This window comes from Oncorhynchus clarkii, chromosome 10 (genome assembly GCF_045791955.1).
Source record: "Oncorhynchus clarkii lewisi isolate Uvic-CL-2024 chromosome 10, UVic_Ocla_1.0, whole genome shotgun sequence".
NCBI lineage: Eukaryota > Metazoa > Chordata > Actinopteri > Salmoniformes > Salmonidae > Oncorhynchus > Oncorhynchus clarkii.
The window spans coordinates 39,631,763-39,654,288 of record NC_092156.1 but is presented as its reverse complement, the minus strand read 5'-3'; the positions used below and the strand labels follow the sequence as shown (position 1 = coordinate 39,654,288).

Below are 22,526 nucleotides of genomic sequence, written 5' to 3'. Positions count from 1 at the left end.
TAGGCAGACATTAGCAGAAAGGCAGCCCATGCCACCACGTGTCTACCAAGTATGCCTGTGGACAGATTTGGGCTTAACTAACTCGGGGCTACAACTCCAGAATACAAATCAGGGTTGGCAAAGACGGCGATGAGAGCCAAACGAGGTGAAGCCTGACAAATACTCCCTCTAGTCTGCAGGACGGGCAAGAAATCAAATTAGACCTCCATTTTCCCACTAAAACCCTGGAGCGAGACACTCCAACACAAACGCCTGTAGGATGGATAGGAATGACAGGCTGTGCAATAGACAGGTTTGACATGGATCAACTGCCTGATTAAGCCAGTGTTTAAGTCCACTGATCCAAATCCTCATGGGGAAACAACATCATGCACCAACCAACATGGAGACAATTACACATGCACCTTGAATGGTGTTGGTCCCGAAGCTGAAAGACCCCATGTTGCACTGTCAGCTCCACAAGCAGAAGTAGATGCATGAAGATGGACAGCCAGAGAGTGATGGGATGTGATGCTATGCTGTCAACAACACATTGTTGAGGTTGCGCCTCGGGCAATTATGGAGTAAGCCTGTGGGCAGCTGTTGCTGTAGCTCCCCAGAAATGTTGGACACTTACAAGCACAAACACACATACACGCATGCCCACACACACACACGCATGCCCACACACACACACACACGCACACGCGCACACACACGGACACACACACACACACACGTTCGCTAATTTCAAACACATGTACAGGTAATTGTGATTGCTCTCAGGGATTGAATGCTGGGATGCTACCCAGCCAGCAGCATCCAGTGAAGAGTGTTGAAATTGTCTCTAGAAGTATCTGTGGATCCATGGAGTAGCTCTCTCAGTGGAAGAGTCTTGTGAGAGTAAGGAAGGCTGTGTGCTGGGCTGGCCCCGTTGCACGCTGGCGCTAGGGCACTGGGCTGAGAGACTGGGACACTTTCTGAGCAGAGAGCCAGCACGCACCCATTCCATTGTTAGTTCCTGTCTCAGACTTAATGGAGAAACTGGTCATGGCTGGCAGAGCCTCCTTGGCTGTTCTGGACACGGTGAACACATCTGAGATGGTAGGTAGACACAGCACAATTCAATCTCTTCGTTCCCACCCGGCTTTACCAGGACTTTAGTTCTTTCAAAACAATTAAGCAGAATGAGGTTTTCCCGTTTGTTTAGCTTTCTCTTTTTAATTAGAAAGTTAAGTATTTGTTTTTAAAGGCCAGGGCTTTGGCTTGGTGCCCGGGTTAGGGGGCTTTTGAAAAATGTCTTATTAATGACAATCCTGCCAAATCCCTGTGCCCCTGGGGGCATCGCTCACACCACGCTGCCCTGCGCACAGGCACTCTGCCAGCCTGGAGAGGTACATCTCAGCCTAGATACATCTCTCTACGATGACTATAACTTATTGCACTGACAGTAGGTAAACTGATGTACAAGCCAGTTATTGTGTCAGTATTAAACATGTAAGTCCCAGAGCTTCCACTGAATGAGTCTCTGGACCCAAGGTGCCCTGAGAGTCAGAGGTCTGCTTCTGTTACTGTTACCAGAGAGAGAGCCACTCTGGGTCTTACCAATTGAAATACTGTTCCTGCATGGCAGAGTCAACACAGAATATCTAATTGGAAGAGACAAACCAAGTGTTTGTCAGAGTGACATAAGCAGTATGGATGGAGGTTGTTACAACACTTACATCTTCATCTGGCCTCTAACCTAGACATGCCATTTTGTACCCAGCGGTGTGAGTCACAGGCAGGTGTGCATGACTGTCACCTGTGCTGCCGCCTGCCCGTGCCCCAAGTGTGCTGTCTTAATGAGAAGTGAGCCAGCCCTCCTAGTTTGGCCTAAATTAATTAATCAGTCCTCATTATGCACACTGTTCCTCAGTAATTGCGAGCACAGGCACAGTGATGAATGATAGTAGAAGAGTGAAAGCATTCTCATTAACAGGGAAAAGTGTTTGACCACCCTTATAATGAGGCCTCTCCCTTCCTGCTACACACACAGGTGCCCCCACTCACTTACATGCACTCTCTCTCCTCCTCCTCTCTCCCCACCCCCACTCTCTCTCTCTCCTCCTCCTCCTCTCTCCCCACCCCCACTTTCTCTCTCTCTCCTCCTCCTCCTCTCTCCCCACCCCCACTTTCTCTCTCCCTCTCTCCTCCTCCTCCTCTCTCCCCACCCCCACTTTCTCTCTCCCTCTCTCCTCCTCCTCTCTCCCCACATATCTCTCTCTACCCTCCTCTCTCCCCACCCCCACTCTCTCTCTCTCTCTCTCTCTACCCCCCTCTCTCTCTCTCTCTCTACCCCCCCACCCCCCTCTCTCTCTCTCTCTCTCTAAAACAGTGAGCGCACTGGGACTCCCTGAACGAGACAAGAGCAGCGAACTCATTTCAGATAAATGGCCAACAGCGTGGTGGTGGGTCTTGCGGGGTCAGGAAAGCAGTGGGTTTTTGCCATGTAGGCTATTCCTGACTAAGTTGGAGCTTAGCTGGAGTTGCGTAGGGCAGGGTCAATTTAATGGAAGGTTATGTGGCTAAGAATGGTATTGATATTCAAAACCCAGGGAACTTCATCAGTCAGTAAACTCTCTGTAAAGATTCTCACATCCTTATTCAAACAAAATAATTAGTGAATTTTTTCAATGCTCTAAAACAGTACCTTAGCCAGACAAATGTCTACTGTTTGAGGTGCTCACGAGTAGCATTGACCCCTAACTAAACTATCTGAAATGTGATTTAAACCCCAAAGCCCCTCAATTAAACCCCTGTGTGTCATTGGCACACCCTGCCGCTATCATTCCCCTCCATCTGTGGCTCTCATTTGATGTGCCTCACTGATAATGTTCCATATGCCAGTTGACAAATTGGAGAGTTTTGGTTCTGTGAAGGGCTGTGAGGGGCGTGAGGTTCACTCTGCCCAACAGGGAGGATGCTGGGTAAGACTGATCCTGAGAGGAGGAGGCCACAGTCCTTCCATCTGTTTCACCTCTCTATCAGCTCTCTCTCTCTCTCTCTCTGTCTCTCTTTGAGGAAACTTCAGGGACCAGCGTTGTGTCTTTTAACCATTTTTCAACATCTTTCAATACAATTTCCACTCACTAAATAAGAATATGTAGTTGAATCAAGTTTCAATGTCACATGCACAAGTCAAGTGAAATACCTTTCTTGCAAGCTCTAAAACCCAACAATGCAGCAATCAACATCAATTTGAAAGGTAAAACACAATCAAACTCACAGAACAGGACTACAGAGTGCTGAAGCACATAGCGTGTAAAAAACGTCGGTCCTCGGTTGCGACACTCACTACCGAGTTCCAAACTGCCTCTGGAAGCAACGTCAGCACAAGAACTGTTCATCGGGAGCTTCATGAAATGGATTTCTATTTTGTTTGGAGAAGGCCATTTTTCTATTTCAGGATGACAATACCCCCCTGCCCAAAGCGAGATCCATACAGAAATGGCCTTTTGAGATTGGTGTGGAAGAACTTGACTGGCCTGCACAGGGCCCTGACCTCAACCCCATCGAACACCTTTGGAATGAATTAGAATGCCGACTGCAAGCCAGGCCCAATCGCCCAACATCAGCGCCCGACCTCACTAATGCTCTTGCGGCTGAATGTAAGTCCCTTAGAGTTCTTAAGAACATAAATGGTGGTAGTACAGACTGAGACAATGAGAGGTTGACAATGACCGTGAATTTGCCTGCCAGCTGATCTGTGAGTGCTCTGAGAACGCGCCCTGGAATACTGTCCGGCCCCACGGCCTTGCAGATGTTGACCTGATTATAGACCTTACTCACGTCGGCCTCAGGGAACAGACAGTCCTCTGGGTCCGTAGGGGCCCTCACGCACAGCAGGGTGTTGCTATTGTCAAAGTGTGCATAAAATGCATCGAGTTTGTCTGGTAGAGAGGCATCGTTGGGAATGTCACGGCCAGATCTGCCTTTGTATCCATAATGGACTGTAGCCTTTGCCACATGCGGAGGGCGTCGGAGCCTGTGTATTACGATTCCACCGTAGTCCTATATTTTCCTTTTGCTCGTTTGTTGACTGTGCGGAGGTCATAGCGGGACGTCTTGTACTTGTTCCAACATTGGGAGTGACATGTCATCTATTACCCTAATGCTATAACATAATGATGGAACAATGGATAGGCAGACGATAACAAACAAGCAGATATCAATCAGGACAGGAAATGACTGTATATCTGCCTGAGTAATCTGCTGGCGACAGGCAGGCACTGCATCAGCCCATTCATGTGTTTGAGTAGCGACTTGACTTCATGTCCTCCGTGTTTGCAGTGATTCAACCCTGTGAAGAACATGAAGTATTCCTCCATGCTTTAACGTTAACCTTTCAAAGCTTTTGCCTCTGCTACTGCTTCAGGCAAAAACATGCTTCACATCTGATGAGAAGAAATATGTACAGTGCACACTCTCATGGGAGTTAAACTGCTATATACTCTGTGTACAGCATGCACTGTAAAAAATAAAAGTAAAATTCACAAATCTAGTTGTTTCAACAAATTATTATTAAGTGACTGGTTCCACAGCCTTTTTTTGGTTAACTCAACTTTTCAGTCAGTGTTACCGGTACTTAACATTTTTAGTTGGACCAAACCTCGCTCCAACATGAGAAAGCGTATGCAAAAATGATGTGTTTTCTCAATTTGTCTCATATGTTAATTCAACTACAAATTATTATTTTGCCATCTTACCTAAAATAAAAAAGGCTGTGGAACTAGTTACACACACAGTGCTTTGAAAATACAATGTTTTCAACTCAAATATTTAACACTCATTGACTGTGCATGTTAATTTATACAGCAGTTATTATTCAACAGGTCCGGACCTGGGATTTGAACTCACAACCTCTTGGTTCATGCCATGGCTATGCCACCATGTCGGTGCCAATTATCAGTCAATCTGACAATTTTTTCATAATTGATTTGATTTACTTAGTTCAGCAATTTGAGGTTTTTCTGTATAGTTGTCTAATGTTGGTGGGGAATATTTTCAAGTTACTCCTTAATCACTATGATAAATAAAATAGTTTTCCTTGAGTGTACTTTTAACATAGCTGAGATTTACTTTGAAGTGCAAAGTGTAGCAATACAGGTGAAATTGGTCATTGACCTGGACATGGTGGTGTAGCAGGAAGCTCAGCATGCTGTGAACCAAGAGGTTGTGATCCCAGGTGAGGAAATGTTGATTAGCAATTACTGTATGAATGAAAATGTACAATCAAATAAATATTTAGTGGTCACATGAACCAAATACAACAGGACTTTACAGTGAAATGCATACTTACGAGGCCATTCTCAACAGTCCAGAGTTAAAAAGTAAGACAAATATTTGCTAAAGGAAATAGTAATACAATAAAAACAATAACGAGGCTGTATACAAGGAGTACCAGTACCGAGTCAATGTGCGAGGTAGTTGAGGTAATTGAGGTAGAACAGTTTGTACATGTGGGTAGGGGTAAAAGTGACTTGTCAATCAGGATACTAAACAGAGTTGCAGCAGCATGTGTCAAGTGTGTCTATGTGTGAGTGTGTTTGTGTGGTGTCAATGTGTGTGCTTGTGTATGTGTGTGTGTGTGAGCGTATGTAGTGTGTCTGTGTAAATGTGTGCGTGTTGGAGAGTTAGTGTAGTACGTGTGAGTGGAGTCTAGTGAGTGTGCATAGAGCCAGTGTAAGGGAGTCAAAGCAAATCAATTAAGATAAATACATTAGAAAGGGGGTCAAGGTAAATAGTCCAGGTAGCCATTTGACTAACTGTTCAGCAGTCTTATGGCTTGGGGGTATGTATGTGTGCCAAATATGTAAGTTGAAAACAATGTATGTTAAAAGCACTGTTGTGTGTAACTAGTTCCACAGCCTTTTTTTATTTTAGGTAAGATGGCAAAATAATAGTTTCTAGTTGAATGAACATATGAGACAAATTGAGCAAAAACATCATTTTAAGTTGACTGAATGTTATCTACACTGCTCAAAAAAATAAAGGGAACACTAAAATAACACATCCTAGATCTGAATGAATGAAATATTCTTATTAAATACTTTTTTCTTTACATAGTTGAATGTGCTGACAACAAAATCACACAAAAATGATCAATGGAAATCAAATTTATCAACCCATGGAGGGTCTGGATTTGGAGTCACACTCAAAATTAAAGTGGAAAACCACACTATAGGCTGATCCAACTTTGATGTAATGTCCTTTAAACAAGTCAAAATGGGGCTCAGTAGTGTGTGTGGCCTCCACGTGCCTGTATGTCCTTCCTACAACGCCTGGGCATGCTCTTGATGAGGTGGCGGATGGTCTCCTGAGGGATCTCCTCCCAGACCTGGACTAAAGCATCCGCCAACTCCTGGACAGTCTGTGGTGCAACGTGGCGTTGGTGGATGGAGCGAGACATGATGTCCCAGATGTGCTCAATTGGATTCAGGTCTGGGGAACGGATGGGCCAGTCCATAGCATCAATGCCTTCCTCTTGCAGGAACTGCTGACACACTCCAGCCACATGAGGTCTAGCATTGTCTTGCATTAGGAGGAACCCAGGGCCAACCGCACAAGAATATGGTCTCACAAGGGGTCTGAGGATCTCATCTCGGTACCTAATGGCAGTCAGGCTACCTCTGGCGAGCACATGGAGGCCCCCCAAAGAAATGCCACCCCACACCATGACTGACCCACCGCCAAACCGGTCATGCTGGAGGTTGTTGCAGGCAGCAGAACGTTCTCCACGGCGTCTCCAGACTCTGTCACGTCTGTCACATGTGCTCAGTGTGAACCGGCTTTCATCTGTGAAGAGCACAGGGCGCCATTGGCGAATTTGCCAATCTTGGTGTTCTCTGACAAATGCCAAACGTCCTGCACGGTGTTGGGCTGTAAGCACAACCCCCACCTGTGGACGTCGGGCCCTCATACCACCCTCATGGAGTCTGTTTCTGACCGTTTGAGCAGACACATGCACATTTGTGGCCTGCTGGAGGTCATTTTGCAGGGCTCTGGCAGTGCTCCTCGCACAAAGGTGGAGGTAGCGGTCAGGCTGCTAGGTTGTTGCCCTCATACGGCCTCCTCCACGTCTCCTGATGTACTGGCCTGTCTCCTGGTAGCGCCTCCATGCTCTGGACACTACGCTGACAGACACAGCAAACCTTCTTGCCACAGCTCGCATTGAAGCATAGGAACTGAGAAGCGGTCTGTGGTCACCACCTGCAGAACCACTCCTTTATTGGGGGTGTCTTGCTAATTGCCTATAATTTCCACCTGGTGTCTGTTCCATTTGAACAACAGCATGTGAAAATTATTGTCAATCAGTGTTGCTTCCTAAGTGGACAGTTTGATTTCACAGACGTGTGATTGACTTGGAGTTACATTGTGTTGTTTAAGTGTTCCCTTAATTTTTTTGAGCAGTGTATGTTTTCTCATGTTGGGTCCAACAAAAAAATGTTAAGTTCATGTAACATTTTGACCGAAAAGTAATAATAAATAATAAAAAGGCTGTGGAACCAGTTATTTAATTATATTTAGTTGAAACAACTAGAGTGTGACGCTAGCGTATGAAACCCATACTAAACATTACACACGCACACACACACACACACACACACACACACACACACACACACACACACACACACACACACACACACACACACACACACACACACACACACACACACACACACACACACACACACTGTATACAGTATAAGATGAGTGAGGCAGGCTCTCTGATCGGGTCCAACTAAACTTGTCCATCCCCTTGGCAGAAAGCTCTGAACAGACAGCAGAGGAAGATGTACAGAGCACCAGAGACTATTGGAGGGGCCCAGGCCTATTGAAAGTGCTGCAAGTGTGTGTGTGTGTGTGTGTGTGTGTGTGTGTGTGTGTGTGTGTGTGTGTGTGTGTGTGTGTTTAAGTGGTGAATTAACATTGTTGAGAGGGCTGGGTAAGTGGCTCAGAGTGGTCTCACTGCCAGAGCATATTCATTTCAAAGCCAACTCTGAGACACACACTGGGGAAAGGGAGAGCATGGAGGCTTAGTGGCTAATCTGGTCAGAGAGTGTGCTGGAAGCTGTGCTGAATATTCAATACAATGGACGAAAACATAGATTTCAACATCAGTAGCAATGCTCTCCCTTTAGGATAGTTCTACAATCTGAGATTTTACCTTGTGTACTTGCAGCATCCCTTTGCCTGTGTTTGAGAGTGTGTCCATGAGTGTGCACATTTTTGTGTGCGAGTGAAAAAGACTCAGTAGCAGGACTTGACATCTACTCTTTATGTTTTTCATAAAAGAAGAAAACCAAGTTGTGACCTTAAATGACGTAAGGTTGGCTTGAACTGCATCCAGCAATGTTTGGTTTCACATTGGTTCTGGGAAGCCATTAGCTTCCTGACCGGTAAAACAAGTTTTGAAACGTTCTGAAAACGGAAGTGGAAATTTCACCTGTTGTGTGAACGTTTCTTTTTATGTTGCAGGGAGATTCTGAGAATATTTTACTCCAGTACCTTTAAAGGCTTTCTGGGTGGTTTTATTAACGCTCTGAAAACCAAAATTATAGGTCATTTTGAGTTTTTTTTAAATAACTTCCTTAAAACTTTCACAAGAATTAAAAAAAATACTTTTAGGAAGACTGCTAGCTTATTTTGGGTTAACGTTTTTGAACTCCAAGAACGGATAGAACACATTATTGTGACACAACATCACTGAGATTCAAACCTGTAATCTTCTGTTCTCTATCCATGGAATTACTCCACTGCGCCACCAGAATGTGGCAAGGTTTTTTTTTACACATAAAAACCTGATTATTTTACTCTATTCAAACAGATCCCATTTCTAAGGAAACAAACACTCATTAAGATCAACTGTGGCCAATTAGTGGATGAGGCCAACACACCTGAACAAACAGACGATAGAGTTTTGTTGACACTGAGAATGGAATGTATTTGTGGAATGTATTTTCTGAACATTACTAAGGTTTTCTTGTGTTGTTTATGGAAAGTTTTATTAATGTTTCCGGAACAATTTGAGAACAACTTTAAATAGCACCAAGAGAAAAGCTGTAGGAAACGTAGTGCTGAAGTACTGAAATTCCCACAAAATATACTTTTTTCTTAACGTTTCTGATAGGCTAATTGACCTCATTTGAATCAATTGGAGGTGTACCTGTGGATGTATTTTAAGGCCTACCTTCAAACTCTTGATGCTTCACATCATGGGGAAATCAAAAGAAATCAGCCAAGACCTCAGAAAAAAAATTGTGGACCTCCACAAGTATGGTTCATCCTTGGGAGCAATTTCCAAATGCCTGAAGGTACCACATTCATCTGTACAAACAATAGTACGCAAGTATAAACATCATGGGATCACTCAGCTGTCATACTAGGGAGGAGACGCATTCTGTCTCATAGAGATGAACGTACTTTGGTGCGAAAAGTGCAAATAAATCCCAGACAACAACAAAGGACCTTGTGAAGATGCTGGAGGAAACAGGTACAAAAGTATGTACAACCACAGTAAAACGAGTCCTATATCGACATAACCTGAAAGGCCACTCAGCAAGGAAGAAGCCACTCCCCCAAAACCGCCATAAAAAACCCAGACTACGGTTTGCAACTGCACATGAGGACAAAGATTGTACTTTTTGGAGAAATGTCCTCTGGTCTGATAAAACAAAAATAGAACTGCTTGGCCATAATGACCATCGTTATGTTTGGAGGTAAAAGGGGGAGGCTTGCAAGCCAAAGAACACCATCCTAACCGTGAAGCATGGGGGTGGCAGCAACATGTTATGAGGGTGCTTTGCTGCAGGAGGGACTGGTGCACTTCACAAAATAGATGACAATTATGTGGATATATTGAAGCAACATCTCAAGACATCAGTCAGGAAGTTAAAGCTTGGTCACAAATGGGTCTTCCAAATGGACAATGACCCCAGGCATACTTTCAAAGTTGTGGCAAAATGGCTTAAGGACAACAAAGTCAAGGTATTGGAGTGGCCATCATAAAGCACTGACTTCAACCCTATAGACAATTTGTTGGCAGAACTGAAAAAGCATGTGCGAGCAAGGAGGCCTACAAACCTGACTCAGTTGCACCGGCTCTGTCAGGAGGAATGGGACAAAATTCACCCAATTTATTGTGGGAAGCTTGTGGAAGGCTACCCGAAATGTTTGACCCAAGTTAAACAATTTAAAGGCAATGCTACCAAATACTCATTGAGTGTATGTAAACTTCTGACCCACTGGGAATGTGATGAAAGAAGTAAAAGCTGAAATAAATCATTCTCTCTACTATTATTCTGACATTTCACATTCTTAAAATAAAGTGCTGATCCTAGCTGACCTTAGACAGGGAAATTTTACTAGGATTAAATGTCAGGAATTATGAAAAACTGAGTTTAAATGTATTTGGCTAAGGTGTATGTAAACTTAGGTCTACCTTTGGCTAATCGGATGGCTCAGATTACCGTGTTTGCTGTAACGTAGCAGGCAAAAAGGAAAGTTCTTACTGTGAGAAAGCCAGCATCCCGGAATTGCCTCTTCACTGTTGACGTTGAGATTGGTGCTTTGCCGGTACTATTTAATGAAGCTGCCAGTCGAGGACTTGTGAGGCGTCTGTTTCTCTAACTAGACACTCTAATGTACTTGTCCTCTTGCTCAGCTGTGCACCGGGGCCTCCCACTCCTCTTTCTATTCTGGTTAGAGCCAGTTGCGCTGTTCTGTGAAGGGAGTAGTACACAGCGTTGTACGAGATCTTCAGTTTCTTGGCGATTTCTCGCATGGAATAGCCTTCATTTCTCAGAAGAATAGACTGACGAGTTTCAGAAGAAAGGTCTTTGCATCTGGCCATTTTGAGCCTGTAATCGAACCCACAAATGCTGATGCTCCAGATACTCAACTAATCTAAAGAAGGCCAGTTTTTATTGCTTCTTTAATCAGCACTACAGTTTTCAGCTGTGCTAACATAATTGCAAAAGGGTTTTCTAATGATCAATTAGTCTTTTAAAATTATAAACTTGGATTAGCTAACACAGGAGTGATGGTTGCTGATAATGGGCCTCTGTACGCCTGATAACTGATAATGGGCCTCTGTCTGTATGTAGATATATGTAGATATTCCATTAAAAATCTGCCGTTTCCAGCTACAATAGTCATTTACAACATTAACAATGTCTACACTGTATTTCTGATCAATTTGATGTTATTTTAATGGACAAAGAATGTGCTTTTCTTTAAAAAACAAGGACAATTCTAAGTGACCCCAGACTTTTGAATGGTAGTGTATATATTTTTTAAATGTTGTGAACAACAATGCATTGGCAATAGCCTATAGCCTACTGCACAAACCTCATGGCAACAGTACTTTTTTTAACGGGTTAATGTTGCATAGGCTTAAGTTTATGTCATGTTTGTATTTTGACTCAGAAAGTGATCAGAGACTCAGAAAACATTGATGACCACCGTCATGTAATGAAATACAATGAAAATAATGTTATATTTTTTGTCAAGTTACTTAACCTATTCACATGGGAGTTCCAAATATCTCTAACTGTCGAGCCAGAGTGAGTTTATTTATGCGTGTGATGTCAGAATGCACTCACTGTTCCAAAATGTGAATGTTACATAACAGTTAATGCATGCTGCTCTCAAACCAAGGCACGCTTGCTGATAATTATCTATAGGCTGTTTCAACTTATCAATAAAAACTTTTATTTTTATTTTCTAGCAACTATTTGAATTAAGGTGTGTCTGCCTCCTCATTAATTCACATAGAAGTAGCACATTGCGTACAATTTACATTTGAGGCATTACTGAGCCGGACAAATGTTTCTCTTTGACAGAGCCCAAGCACTTCCCCAGTATTTCCCCAGATCAAGTATGCAGACATTTGTGTATCTATTGCCAGAAAAGAACTTGCGCAAACATTTTCCCTCTGGCACATTTTCTGTCTGGCGCTTGCATTGCCTTCATTGTTGTTGTCTTTACTACTAATAACTTTGGACATGTGTGCAAAGTAAGTGCCTTATTGTGTTAGCTTGTTCTGTATATCCTGTTGTCTTTTTCACTGCAGCACACCCTTTGTACGTATGGAGCAAACTGTATTTACTGTTTTATTCACGTTTTCAAGTTGAATTTGACCCCTTTTTCTCCCCAATTTCGTGGTATCCAATTGTTGTAGTAGCTACTATCTTGTCTCATTGCTACAACTCCCGTACGGGCTCGGGAGAGACGAAGGCTGAATGTCATGCGTCCTCCGATACACAACCAACCAGCCATACTGCTTCTTAACACAGCGCGCATCCAACCTGGAAGCCAGCCGCACTAATGTGTCGGAGGCTACACCGTGCACCTGGCAACCTTGGCTGGCGCGCACTGCGCCCGGCCCGCCACAGGAGTCGCTGGTGCGCGATGAGACAAGGATATCCCTACCGACCAATCCCTCCCTAACCCGGACGACGCTAGGCCAATTGTGTGTCGCCCCACGAACCTCCCGGTCGCGGCCGGTTACGACAGAGCCTGGGCACGAACCCAGCGACTCTGATGGCACAGCTGGCGCTGCAGTACAGCGCCCTTAACCACTATGCCACCCGGGAGGCCCACGTTTTCAAGTTCTGGTGACAAATAATGCATTCTGATTCTTGAATAGATTGTGATGGACACAAATGATGTGCATTTTGAAAAGTTGTGATGTACTTTTTTGAAGGTTGTTCTGATTATGATGAGGTAATGCTAAGCTAATTGCCAGCAATGGGTGGGGCCATGCTTGTTGACATCATACAATGCATTCTGTTGTCACGTAAACGTCAGACCAAAGATGTGAAGGGATGGTTCATTAGTCTTTCAAGTTAACTTCCGTAAGTGAATGATGGAAGTGAATGATGGTAGACGACACAACTCCCTTCAACATACATACTGCAAACAGACCAAACTCATCATCAAACTCTTAAATTTGGTTGAGGTGACAAAACAAACACGGCAGCGCGCACAAACTACCCATTGTCGGATTACTTGTAAATTTTTTGAAAGTGTTTTAATTATGTCGACCACTGGTGAGCTCACACGTGATGAATTGTAAATACTAATTGCTGTTAACTAATTCATATTATGGTTTCTGTCAGTCAAGAGCTAAATAGGACCTTTTGTGTTAGGTCACTCTTTCCTCAGTAAGAGCTACAACTAATACAGCCTACATTTTCCCGTCTGGATGAGAGTTATATTATGCTGTTACTACTTCCGTGAATGTCGGAACATTGCATCCAAAACGAAACTGCTCACAATGAGGACATAACGGTGTGAAGACTGTTTATGCAAAATGTTTCTGTGTAAAAACAGTGTGGCCAGCTCAAACGCTGACTGCTGTGTCTATCTTAACTGAACGTTCTAAATGACTGTTCTAATCACACCGGTTTGAGCGTATGTTGCATGGACCACGTAGAATGATCACACCTGTGTCAGTATGTGTCAGAGGGTTAAATGCACTAACAATGTTCCAAAGCCAAGCAACTATCCTGCACCATTCACAGAAAGCTGTACGCTAAATAACCAAAGGACAACCACACTCTCACCAAGCTCTAAGAAACAGATGGTTCTCATAACATTATGTGCTAGCTGGGCAGTGACCACTATGGCTGCTGTTGGAGCGGAGAGCTGTCTCTTACACTTGGATGTCCAGCATAATCCTCTTGTCCTCTTCCACGTGGATGCCCCAGATGCAGTCCTGGCCCTTGTCGTAGGTCTCCGGCCAGTTTGGAGAGAGAACCACCCCGGCTGAGTCTGTGATTTCACCACTACACACAGCTGGGACACACACACAAACACAGAGTCAAATCCAAATACTGAGAAATACATACATTCATGGCCAACACTTTTGTGATAATCCAAAATAGTTCAAAAGTAAACACCAATATCAAACTAACAACATGTAGGCCTACTCACAGTAAAGTGATTGAACATCTAAAATGTCAGTGCCAGCTGAGCTAATGATATGAAATAATATGTGGTTTTGCTGTAGGTCTGGGGACTGTGGGACATCTTTCAAATGCCATGTGAATTCACATGGGTAAATAAGAGACAGCGATGAAAGAGCATCACTGCTGAACAGAATACCATTCATAATGACTTTCCATGCTCCTTGAAAACTCAAGAGCAAGAGGGGTGGTATAGAACCATTACAAATGGCTAACTCTGTAAAATACAGTACTGTAGCTCAGCAGAAATTGAATCCTTTAATGTCTACCTTTGCTGAAGAGCTGTAAGATCAAGGGCAGTGTGGTGTGGGGCAGTGCGGGGGAAGTAGATAAAGTGTAAGAGGTTGTGAGGTCAGTGTGTGTGTGTCTGTGGGAAAGAGAGAGAGTGAGAGAGAAAAAGCTAAAGTAAAGGGGGAAAGGGAGCAAGAGAGAGAGAGAGAGAGAGAGAAAAAGAAAGAAAGAAAGAAAGAAAGAAAGAAATAAATAAATAAAGGAAGAATTAATGAAAGAAAAGGATGGCGAAAGAGAAAGAGAGAGAGAGCAGCAGGGAGAAAGAGAGAATACACCTAGGCTTTGATGGCTACTGGCCATATGACTCAGTGTGTAGCCTAGACTGCACAGGGGAATACCTTCAGTCTGTAGCACTACTGAAACCTGCCCTGGAAACACATGGGCTAGGACGCATTACATTTTGAAAAGTCATTGACAATCAGATCCTGGGAGACTGGGTTTATTGTGACTGGGGTTCCTAGATTGTACTCAGATGCTGATAGAGAATTAGCCAAACATGAGCAGGGGAAATTCTGTGGCCTGGCTTTGAAATGGGATGAGGACTCACCCCTGCAGGCTGGCTCTGTCTCATTCCACTGGGGGTTCTCTGCATCCAGACATTCAATGATGACTGAGCCCTGCTCCAGAGTGTAGCCAGGGTCACAGGCAAATTCCACCACCGCACCCACACCGTAGGCCGTGTCACTGCTGGTGAAGTTGCCATACTTCACAAAGGGCCCATAGCATGTGCCCTTTGCAAAAGCTGCAGGACAGAAATCACACGTGGATTTTTTGTTACAATAAGTCACCATCAATTCTCTATTTGACATTAGTTAGCATAGGTAGAATAAATGTTAGTATTCTGTTGATTCTTTGAAGTACCTTCATATCTGATTGCTGCTCCCGTAGAGGTGACCGTCTCATCTGTGGTGAACTCCACAAAGAGGTGACGGCCTGTGCTCACCACGCCCTCATTGGGCAGGTACTCCACCTCGTAGGAGTCATACACCGGAGGGGAGTCAATGTTGTTCCCATTCTTTATAAGGAGTCTGAAACACAATCATAAATAGTTCTTAATAAAATGGGGGAGGGGGAATGAGACACACTTGCCATTGAGGACTAAGAGAAACATCCAAAGGGTCAGTGGTTCTGAAGTGGCACTCATTGTTTCATCTGTGGCTGTAATAACCTTGTGATAAGATTCTACACAACTCGGCAGCAAGCGGCTTCATTAAATGTCAGTTTGTTACCACAGCCTTGAGACATAGTAGTTATGGTACAAAAATGTAATTAAATACTGTCTCCCCGCGTCTGAGTGGCCTCTATAGTCCATCAATTAATTTGCATGAGGAAATACAGTTAATTATTTGAAATGACATAAAGCCGTTTCAATTTCATCCTCCAACCCGTTCAAATTTGACTCACATAGGGGATTTAGTTGCCTAGCCTTAGCAAGCATATGCCTATTTAAGGCATACAATTAGGCTAGGTGTTGTTGCCCAGTGTTGCATTGCATTCTGACAGCCTGAGGTAAAACCTGCCATATCTAGCCCAACTGGAAACTAATTAGCAACAAATAAAGAAGACGCCTCCAAGTTCTACCACTTGAGCACGCACCAACACCCCCCTTCTCACACACACACACACACACACACACACACACACACACACACACACACACACACACACACACACACACACACACACACACACACACACACACACACACACACACACACACACACACAGCTTCTATCCATCTTTCTGTGTACTCTACCTGTCATCATCCTCAGCCAAAGCCATTTTCTCAAAGTGAACATGAAGCCGGTGGCCTTCAGGAGCCTCCAGGACCCAATGGCACGTCAAGTTGTTGCTGTAGTTGCCAGGGAATCCAGGAGAGACAATACGGCCAAACGTGGCATTTTTAATCATACCACCACAGGAAGCTGTATTGAGGATGGATTTGATTAGAGAGATAAGGAGACAGAGAGAGAGGAAGGGAAGGATAGGACACAGAGAAAAAAAGTTAGACATAAAAATAACTTAAATGTCCCTTTGAAGAAAGGCTTATTTTCTATAACAATGTTGGTTTTCTGCTCTCTCTTTGCTGTGTAATACCACAGTACATAGAACCTGAGGTCAGGAGTAAGAAAGTTTCCATTCCTGTACTGAAAGAGAAGGAGAATGTTTGGGAGTCTGGGAGCTGTATAGTGGTCTGGCAAATAGCCATCTCACCAGGGACTGACTGACTTTCTGACTGTGTGTGATGATGGACTAGTGAGGAGAGCATAGCAGCAGAATAGTATCAGTGCAGAACAGCTGTAGGGAGTTAGAGTGGGGCTGGCTGAAGAGATGGTGCTATATAGAGCAGCAGGTAGCTTAGTGGTTAGAGCATTGGGTCAGTAGCCGAAAGGTTGCTGTATCGAATCCCCGAGCTGACAAGGTAAAAATCTGCCGTTTTGTCTCTGAGCAAGGCAGTTAACCCACCATTCCCCGGGCGCAGAAGATGTGGATGTCGATTAAGGCAGCCCTCAGCACCTCTCTGATTCAGAAGGGTTGGGTTAAATGTGGAAGATACATTTCAGTTGTTTGCATTCAGTTGTACAATTGACTAGGTATCATCCCTATCCCAGAGCAGGTAAACGTTAGTCATGTAGCCCACTCTTGATTACTATAGTATTAGCCACTAGCTAGGTCTCGTCTTTGTAGCACTGCTCCCTCTTGCCATACTGGTAATCAGACACTACGAAACCAGGCCTCACAGCACAACCAATCAACTTTGGATCTTAATGATGATGCTCAACTGACATGGTGTAAAAGCTCACTTAAGGCCTAAGTACAATCTATTACTGGTATACAGGGAGGCATGGGCTTTACACAATGTGAAGTTAGCCGTTGCAGTGAGGGCTATTACTAATATAAACAATAGTCAAGTAGGCCTACCTACAATGTTTACAAAATAATTAACAGGACGAAGAGCAACATAAGTCAGAGCACTAACAACCTAACCCAGACCTCAATGTCTGATAGCAATTTGGCTATACAGCTGCAAGTATAGCTAAACCTTTCCATGTCTGGCCACAGCAGAAAATCATTATTTTAGGTTGGATCCTTGGAACCAAAGTGGATAAATTCAGTTTACCATGCTCACGTGAGAAAGGGAACATCCACTTGCACAGACAGGATTTTTTCATGTGTGAAACTAAACAATAACAGATAGCTCTGGTCTACTTATTGTTCCATTCCCTCTCTCCCCACCCACCACACCAGAAAGAATTAACCAGTGAAATGTCTCTGCTTCGAATAACCTTACGTGTAAAAGAACCGCCTGAGAGGGTTTTAAAGAAACCTGATTTTCAGGCTTTGCGTCTTCTCTGTTTTTCCCCTGAAAACTGAATGGTTTAGAACGCCATGATTTTTCATGCGTTGGATATCGTCCAATCACAATTCAGCATCTGTCTCAGGGTTGGTTTAAAGGGGCCATCTGCTGATGCCACATCCATTTTTTGATGTATACATTTTTATTTATTTTTATTTAATCTTTATTTAACTAGGCAAGTCAGTTAAGAACAAATTCTCATTTGCAATGACGGCCTACCCCGGCCAAACCCTAACCTGGACGACACTGGGACAATTGTGCGCCACCCTATGGGACTCCCAATCACGGCCGGTTGTCATACAGCCTGGAAGTGAACCAGGGTCTGTAGTGACGCCTCTAGCACTGCGATGCAGTGCCTAAGACTGCTGCGCCACTCGGGAGCCCTTATTAAATGAATGATATGTATCCATTGATTCTTGAAGAGCTTATATATATGCCTCATGAGCTTAGTTCAACTATCGTACCACGTTGGAACCCAAATATAAGCTTGTTATACTCCAACGTTTGTAAACAAAGTAAATGTGAACAAACACTGTATAGCCTCAAAGCATGGATAAAGGTGTGTAATTGTTATATCTTGGATGGTTAGTCCTTGCATCCATAACTCTGGTGCGTCAAATAAATACGAGGAAAACAAGGTAAGCGTTTACATTTATTTCAGCTTAAAGGTAGACTCAGCTAAATTACGTTTCCACCAGCAGCATCGGCCCGCAAGACATACAAAAAAAAAATATATATACATATTTTTTTTTATCTATTTATTTTACCCCTTTTTTCTCCCCAATTTCATGGTATCCAATTGGTAGTTACAGTCTTGTCCCATCGCTGCAACTCCCGTACAGACTAGGGAGAGGCGAAGGTCGAGAGCCGTGCGTCCTTCGAAACACAACCCAGCCAAGACGCACTGCTTCTTGACACAATGCCCGCTTAACCCGGAAGCCAGCCACACCAATGTGTCGGAGGAAACACCGTACACCTGGCGACCGTGTCAGGGTGCATGAGCACAACCCTCTACTATCCCGGATGACGCTGGGTCAATTGTGCTCTGCTTCATGGGTCTCCCAGTCACGGCCAGCTGTGACACAGCCTGGGATTGAACCCGGGTCTGTAGTGAAACCTCAAGCACCGCTGCACCACTCGGGAGAACGCCGCAAAATTTTTTAACAAACAATTGGTCACCCAAAAAATGCGTCCCTCCGTTGAATTTCAAAATCCTGATCTGTCCCTCGAGCAAAAAAGTTTGCCCACCCCTGGTGTACAGCGTGTTAGCCATAGGCCCAATACAACGGCAAAGTTGAACCTCCCACTTCAATGCTCTTAGTTGAAACAGAAATTGACCCACTATGCTGTTGACTTTCTGCATCTGTCATACCGCTGAGATTGCCTTTAACCACATGGATTTAATTGCTTACCGTGAACCATTTTTGGAGTAACATTTAAAAAACTCTGTGTAATTAAATGTAATCTAAAATGTAACTATGTAATCCCCTAAAGTAATGATTTATCATGAGAGGGCCATAAACAATGACTAGTAATGCTGCATACTCCAAGAAAGGTTCAAATCTCAACTTTACGGTGATTTTTAAAAATAAATTGCTGAAGAACACCCTGAGTTAGTTGCTCAAGTAACAATGCCTAACAGTGCACTATTGCTCCTAACCCTGGATTTCTATTTTAAAAAGTCTGTAAAACGGGATGGAGTTTACAGTGAGAGAATTTAAGTTGCACAGTGGTAAGCCAGACACCTGATTGGCCAACCTGTTCTCAGAGCATTTTGTATTATTCTGTTCTTAAATCAGATACCCCATTTCATATGGTATGTATTAAAATCTGTTTGGGATAGGGGGCAGCATATTCACGTTCGGATGAAAAGCGTGCCCAGAGTAAACTTTCTACTACTCAGGCCCAGAAGCTAATATATGCATATTATTAGTAGATTTGGATAGAAAACACTCTGAAGTTTCCAAAACTGTTTTAATGATGTCTGTGTATAATAGAACTCATATGGAAAGCAAAAACCTGAGAAAAATCCAACCAGGAAGTGGGAAATCTGAGGTTTGTAGGTTTTCAACTCATTGCCTATCAAATATACAGTGTCTATGGGGTCATATTGCACTTCCTAAGGCTTCTACTAGATGTCAACAGTCTTTAGTTGTTTGAGGATTTGACTGTGAAGTAGGGGCGAATGAGAGCTGTTTCAACAAGAGGTCTGGCAGAAGGCCATGAGCTGATCACGCAGGCACCCGTGAGAGCGACCTGCATTGCATTTCTAAAGACAAAGGAATTCTCTGGTTGGTAAAGTATTGAAGATTTATGTCAAAAACATCCTAAAGATTGATTATATACAGTGCCTTGCGAAAGTATTCGGCCCCCTTGAACTTTGCGACCTTTTGCCACATTTCAGGCTTCAAACAAAGATATAAAACTGTATTTTTTTGTGAAGAATCAACAACAAGTGGGACACAATCATGAAGTGGAACGACATTTATTGGAAATTTCAAACTTTTTTAACAAATCAAAAACTGAAAAATTGGGCGTGCAAAATTATTCAGCCCCTTTACTTTCAGTGCAGCAAACTCTCTCCAGAAGTTCAGTGAGGATCTCTGAATGATCCAATGTTGACCTAAATGACTAATGATGATAAATACAATCCACCTGTGTGTAATCAAGTCTCCGTATAAATGCACCTGCACTTTGATAGTCTCAGAGGTCCGTCAAAAGCGCAGAGAGCATCATGAAGAACAAGGAACACACCAGGCAGGTCCGAGATACTGTTGTGAAGAAGTTTAAAGCCGGATTTGGATACAAAAATATTTCCCAAGCTTTAAACATCCCAAGGAGCACTGTGCAAGCGATAATATTGAAATGGAAGGAGTATCAGACCACTGCAAATCTACCAAGACCTGGCCGTACCTCTAAACTTTCAGCTCATACAAGGAGAAGACTGATCAGAGATGCAGCCAAGAGGTCCATGATCACTCTGGATGAACTGCAGAGATCTACAGCTGAGGTGGGAGACTCTGTCCATAGGACAACAATCAGTCGTATATTGCACAAATCTGGCCTTTATGGAAGAGTGGCAAGAAGAAAGCCATTTCTCAAAGATATCCATAAAAAGTGTTGTTTAAAGTTTGCCACAAGCCACCTGGGAGACACACCAAACATGTGGAAGAAGGTGCTCTGGTCAGATGAAACCAAAATTGAACTTTTTGGCAACAATGCAAAACGTTATGTTTGGCGTAAAAGCAACACAGCTGAACACACCATCCCCACTGTCAAACATGGTTGTGGCAGCATCATGATTTGGGCCTGCTTTTCTTCAGCAGGGACAGGGAAGATGGTTAAAATTGATGGGAAGATGGATGGAGCCAAATACAGGACCATTCTGGCAAAAAACCTGAGACTGGGACGAAGATTTGTCTTCCAACAAGACAATGATCCAAAACATAAAGCAAAATCTACAATGGAATGGTTCAAAAATAAACATATCCAGGTGTTAGAATGGCCAAGTCAAAGTCCAGACCTGAATCCAATCGAGAATCTGTGGAAAGAACTGAAAACTGCTGTTCACAAATGCTCTCCATCCAACCTCACTGAGCTCGAGCTGTTTTGCAAGGAGGAATGGGAAAAAATTTCAGTCTCTCGATGTGCAAAACTGATAGAGACATACCCCAAGCGACTTACAGCTGTAATCGCAGCAAAAGGTGGCGCTACAAAGTATTAACTTAAGGGGGCTGAATAATTTTGCACGCCCAATTTTTCAGTTTTTGATTTGTTAAAAAAGTTTGAAATATCCAATAAATGTCGTTCCACTTCATGATTGTGTCCCACTTGTTGTTGATTCTTCACAAAAAAATACAGTTTTATATCTTTATGTTTGAAGCCTGAAATGTGGCAAAAGGTCGCAAAGGGGGCCGAATACTTTCGCAAGGCACTGTACATCGTTTTACTTGTTTCTACAAACTGTATAACTTTTTGAACTTCCGTCTGAACTTTCGCCTGGACTTGCCCGTGCCTCGTGAGTTTGGATTTGTTTACTAAACGCGCTAACAAAGGAGGTATTTGGACATAAATGATGGATTTATCGAACAAAACAAAAATGTATTGTGGAACTGGGATTCATGGGAGTGCATTCTGATGAAGATCATCAAAGGTAAGTAAATATTTATAACGCTATTTCTGACTTTTACTGACTCCACAACATGGCGGGTATCAGTATTACTTGTATCGTTTATCAAAGTTTATGATGAGTATTTCTGTAAATTGATGTGGCTCTCTGAAAATTTGCCGGATGTTTTCGATGCACACCATTACTGACCATAATGCGCCAATGTAAACTGAGATTTTTGGATATAAATAGGAACTTTATCGAACAAAACACACATATATTGTGTAACATGAAGTCCTATGAGTGCCATCTGATGAAGATCATCAAAGGTTAGTGATTAATTTAATCTCTATTTCTGTTTTTTGTTACTCCTCTCTTTGGCTGGAAAATGGTGTTTGTGTTTTTGTGACTAGGCTCTGACCTAACATAATCATATGGTGTGCTTTCGCTGTAAAGCCTTTTTGAAATCGGAAACGATGGGTAGATTAACAAGAAGTGAAGCTTTAATTTGGTCCATTGCACTTGTGAATGTATGAAAGTTAAATATTTCAAAAAAATATTTTTGAATTTCGCGCTCTGCCTTTTTAGCGGATGTTGCCGCTAGCGGAACCCCTAGCCCTAACAAGTTTTAATTTGTGGATGTTCATCATCCATTTCATATGATATGTTACAAATTGCAATTCGTACAATATGTTTACGAATTGAAATTCGTACAATATGTTAAGAATTAGCAAAAATGGACAATATGTAAACATTTTGTAAAAACAGATGATAT

At 43.1% G+C, this 22,526-nt stretch overlaps 1 protein-coding gene across 4 annotated transcripts in view; it reads right to left on the bottom strand.

The window, feature by feature from the left end:
- The window catches only part of LOC139418451 (seizure protein 6 homolog), a 200,997-nt gene that overhangs the window by 12,337 nt on the left and 166,134 nt on the right, over positions 1–22,526 (bottom strand). For all 4 annotated transcript variants that reach the window (XM_071167883.1, XM_071167880.1, XM_071167882.1 and 1 more), the window contains exons 6-9: positions 16,042–16,210; positions 15,147–15,313; positions 14,833–15,027; positions 13,686–13,824 (exon numbers count right to left, since the gene is read on the bottom strand). In XM_071167883.1, the coding sequence (XP_071023984.1) occupies positions 13,686–13,824; positions 14,833–15,027; positions 15,147–15,313; positions 16,042–16,210 (670 nt within the window). The remainder of the gene's footprint in view (positions 1–13,685; positions 13,825–14,832; positions 15,028–15,146; positions 15,314–16,041; positions 16,211–22,526) is intronic.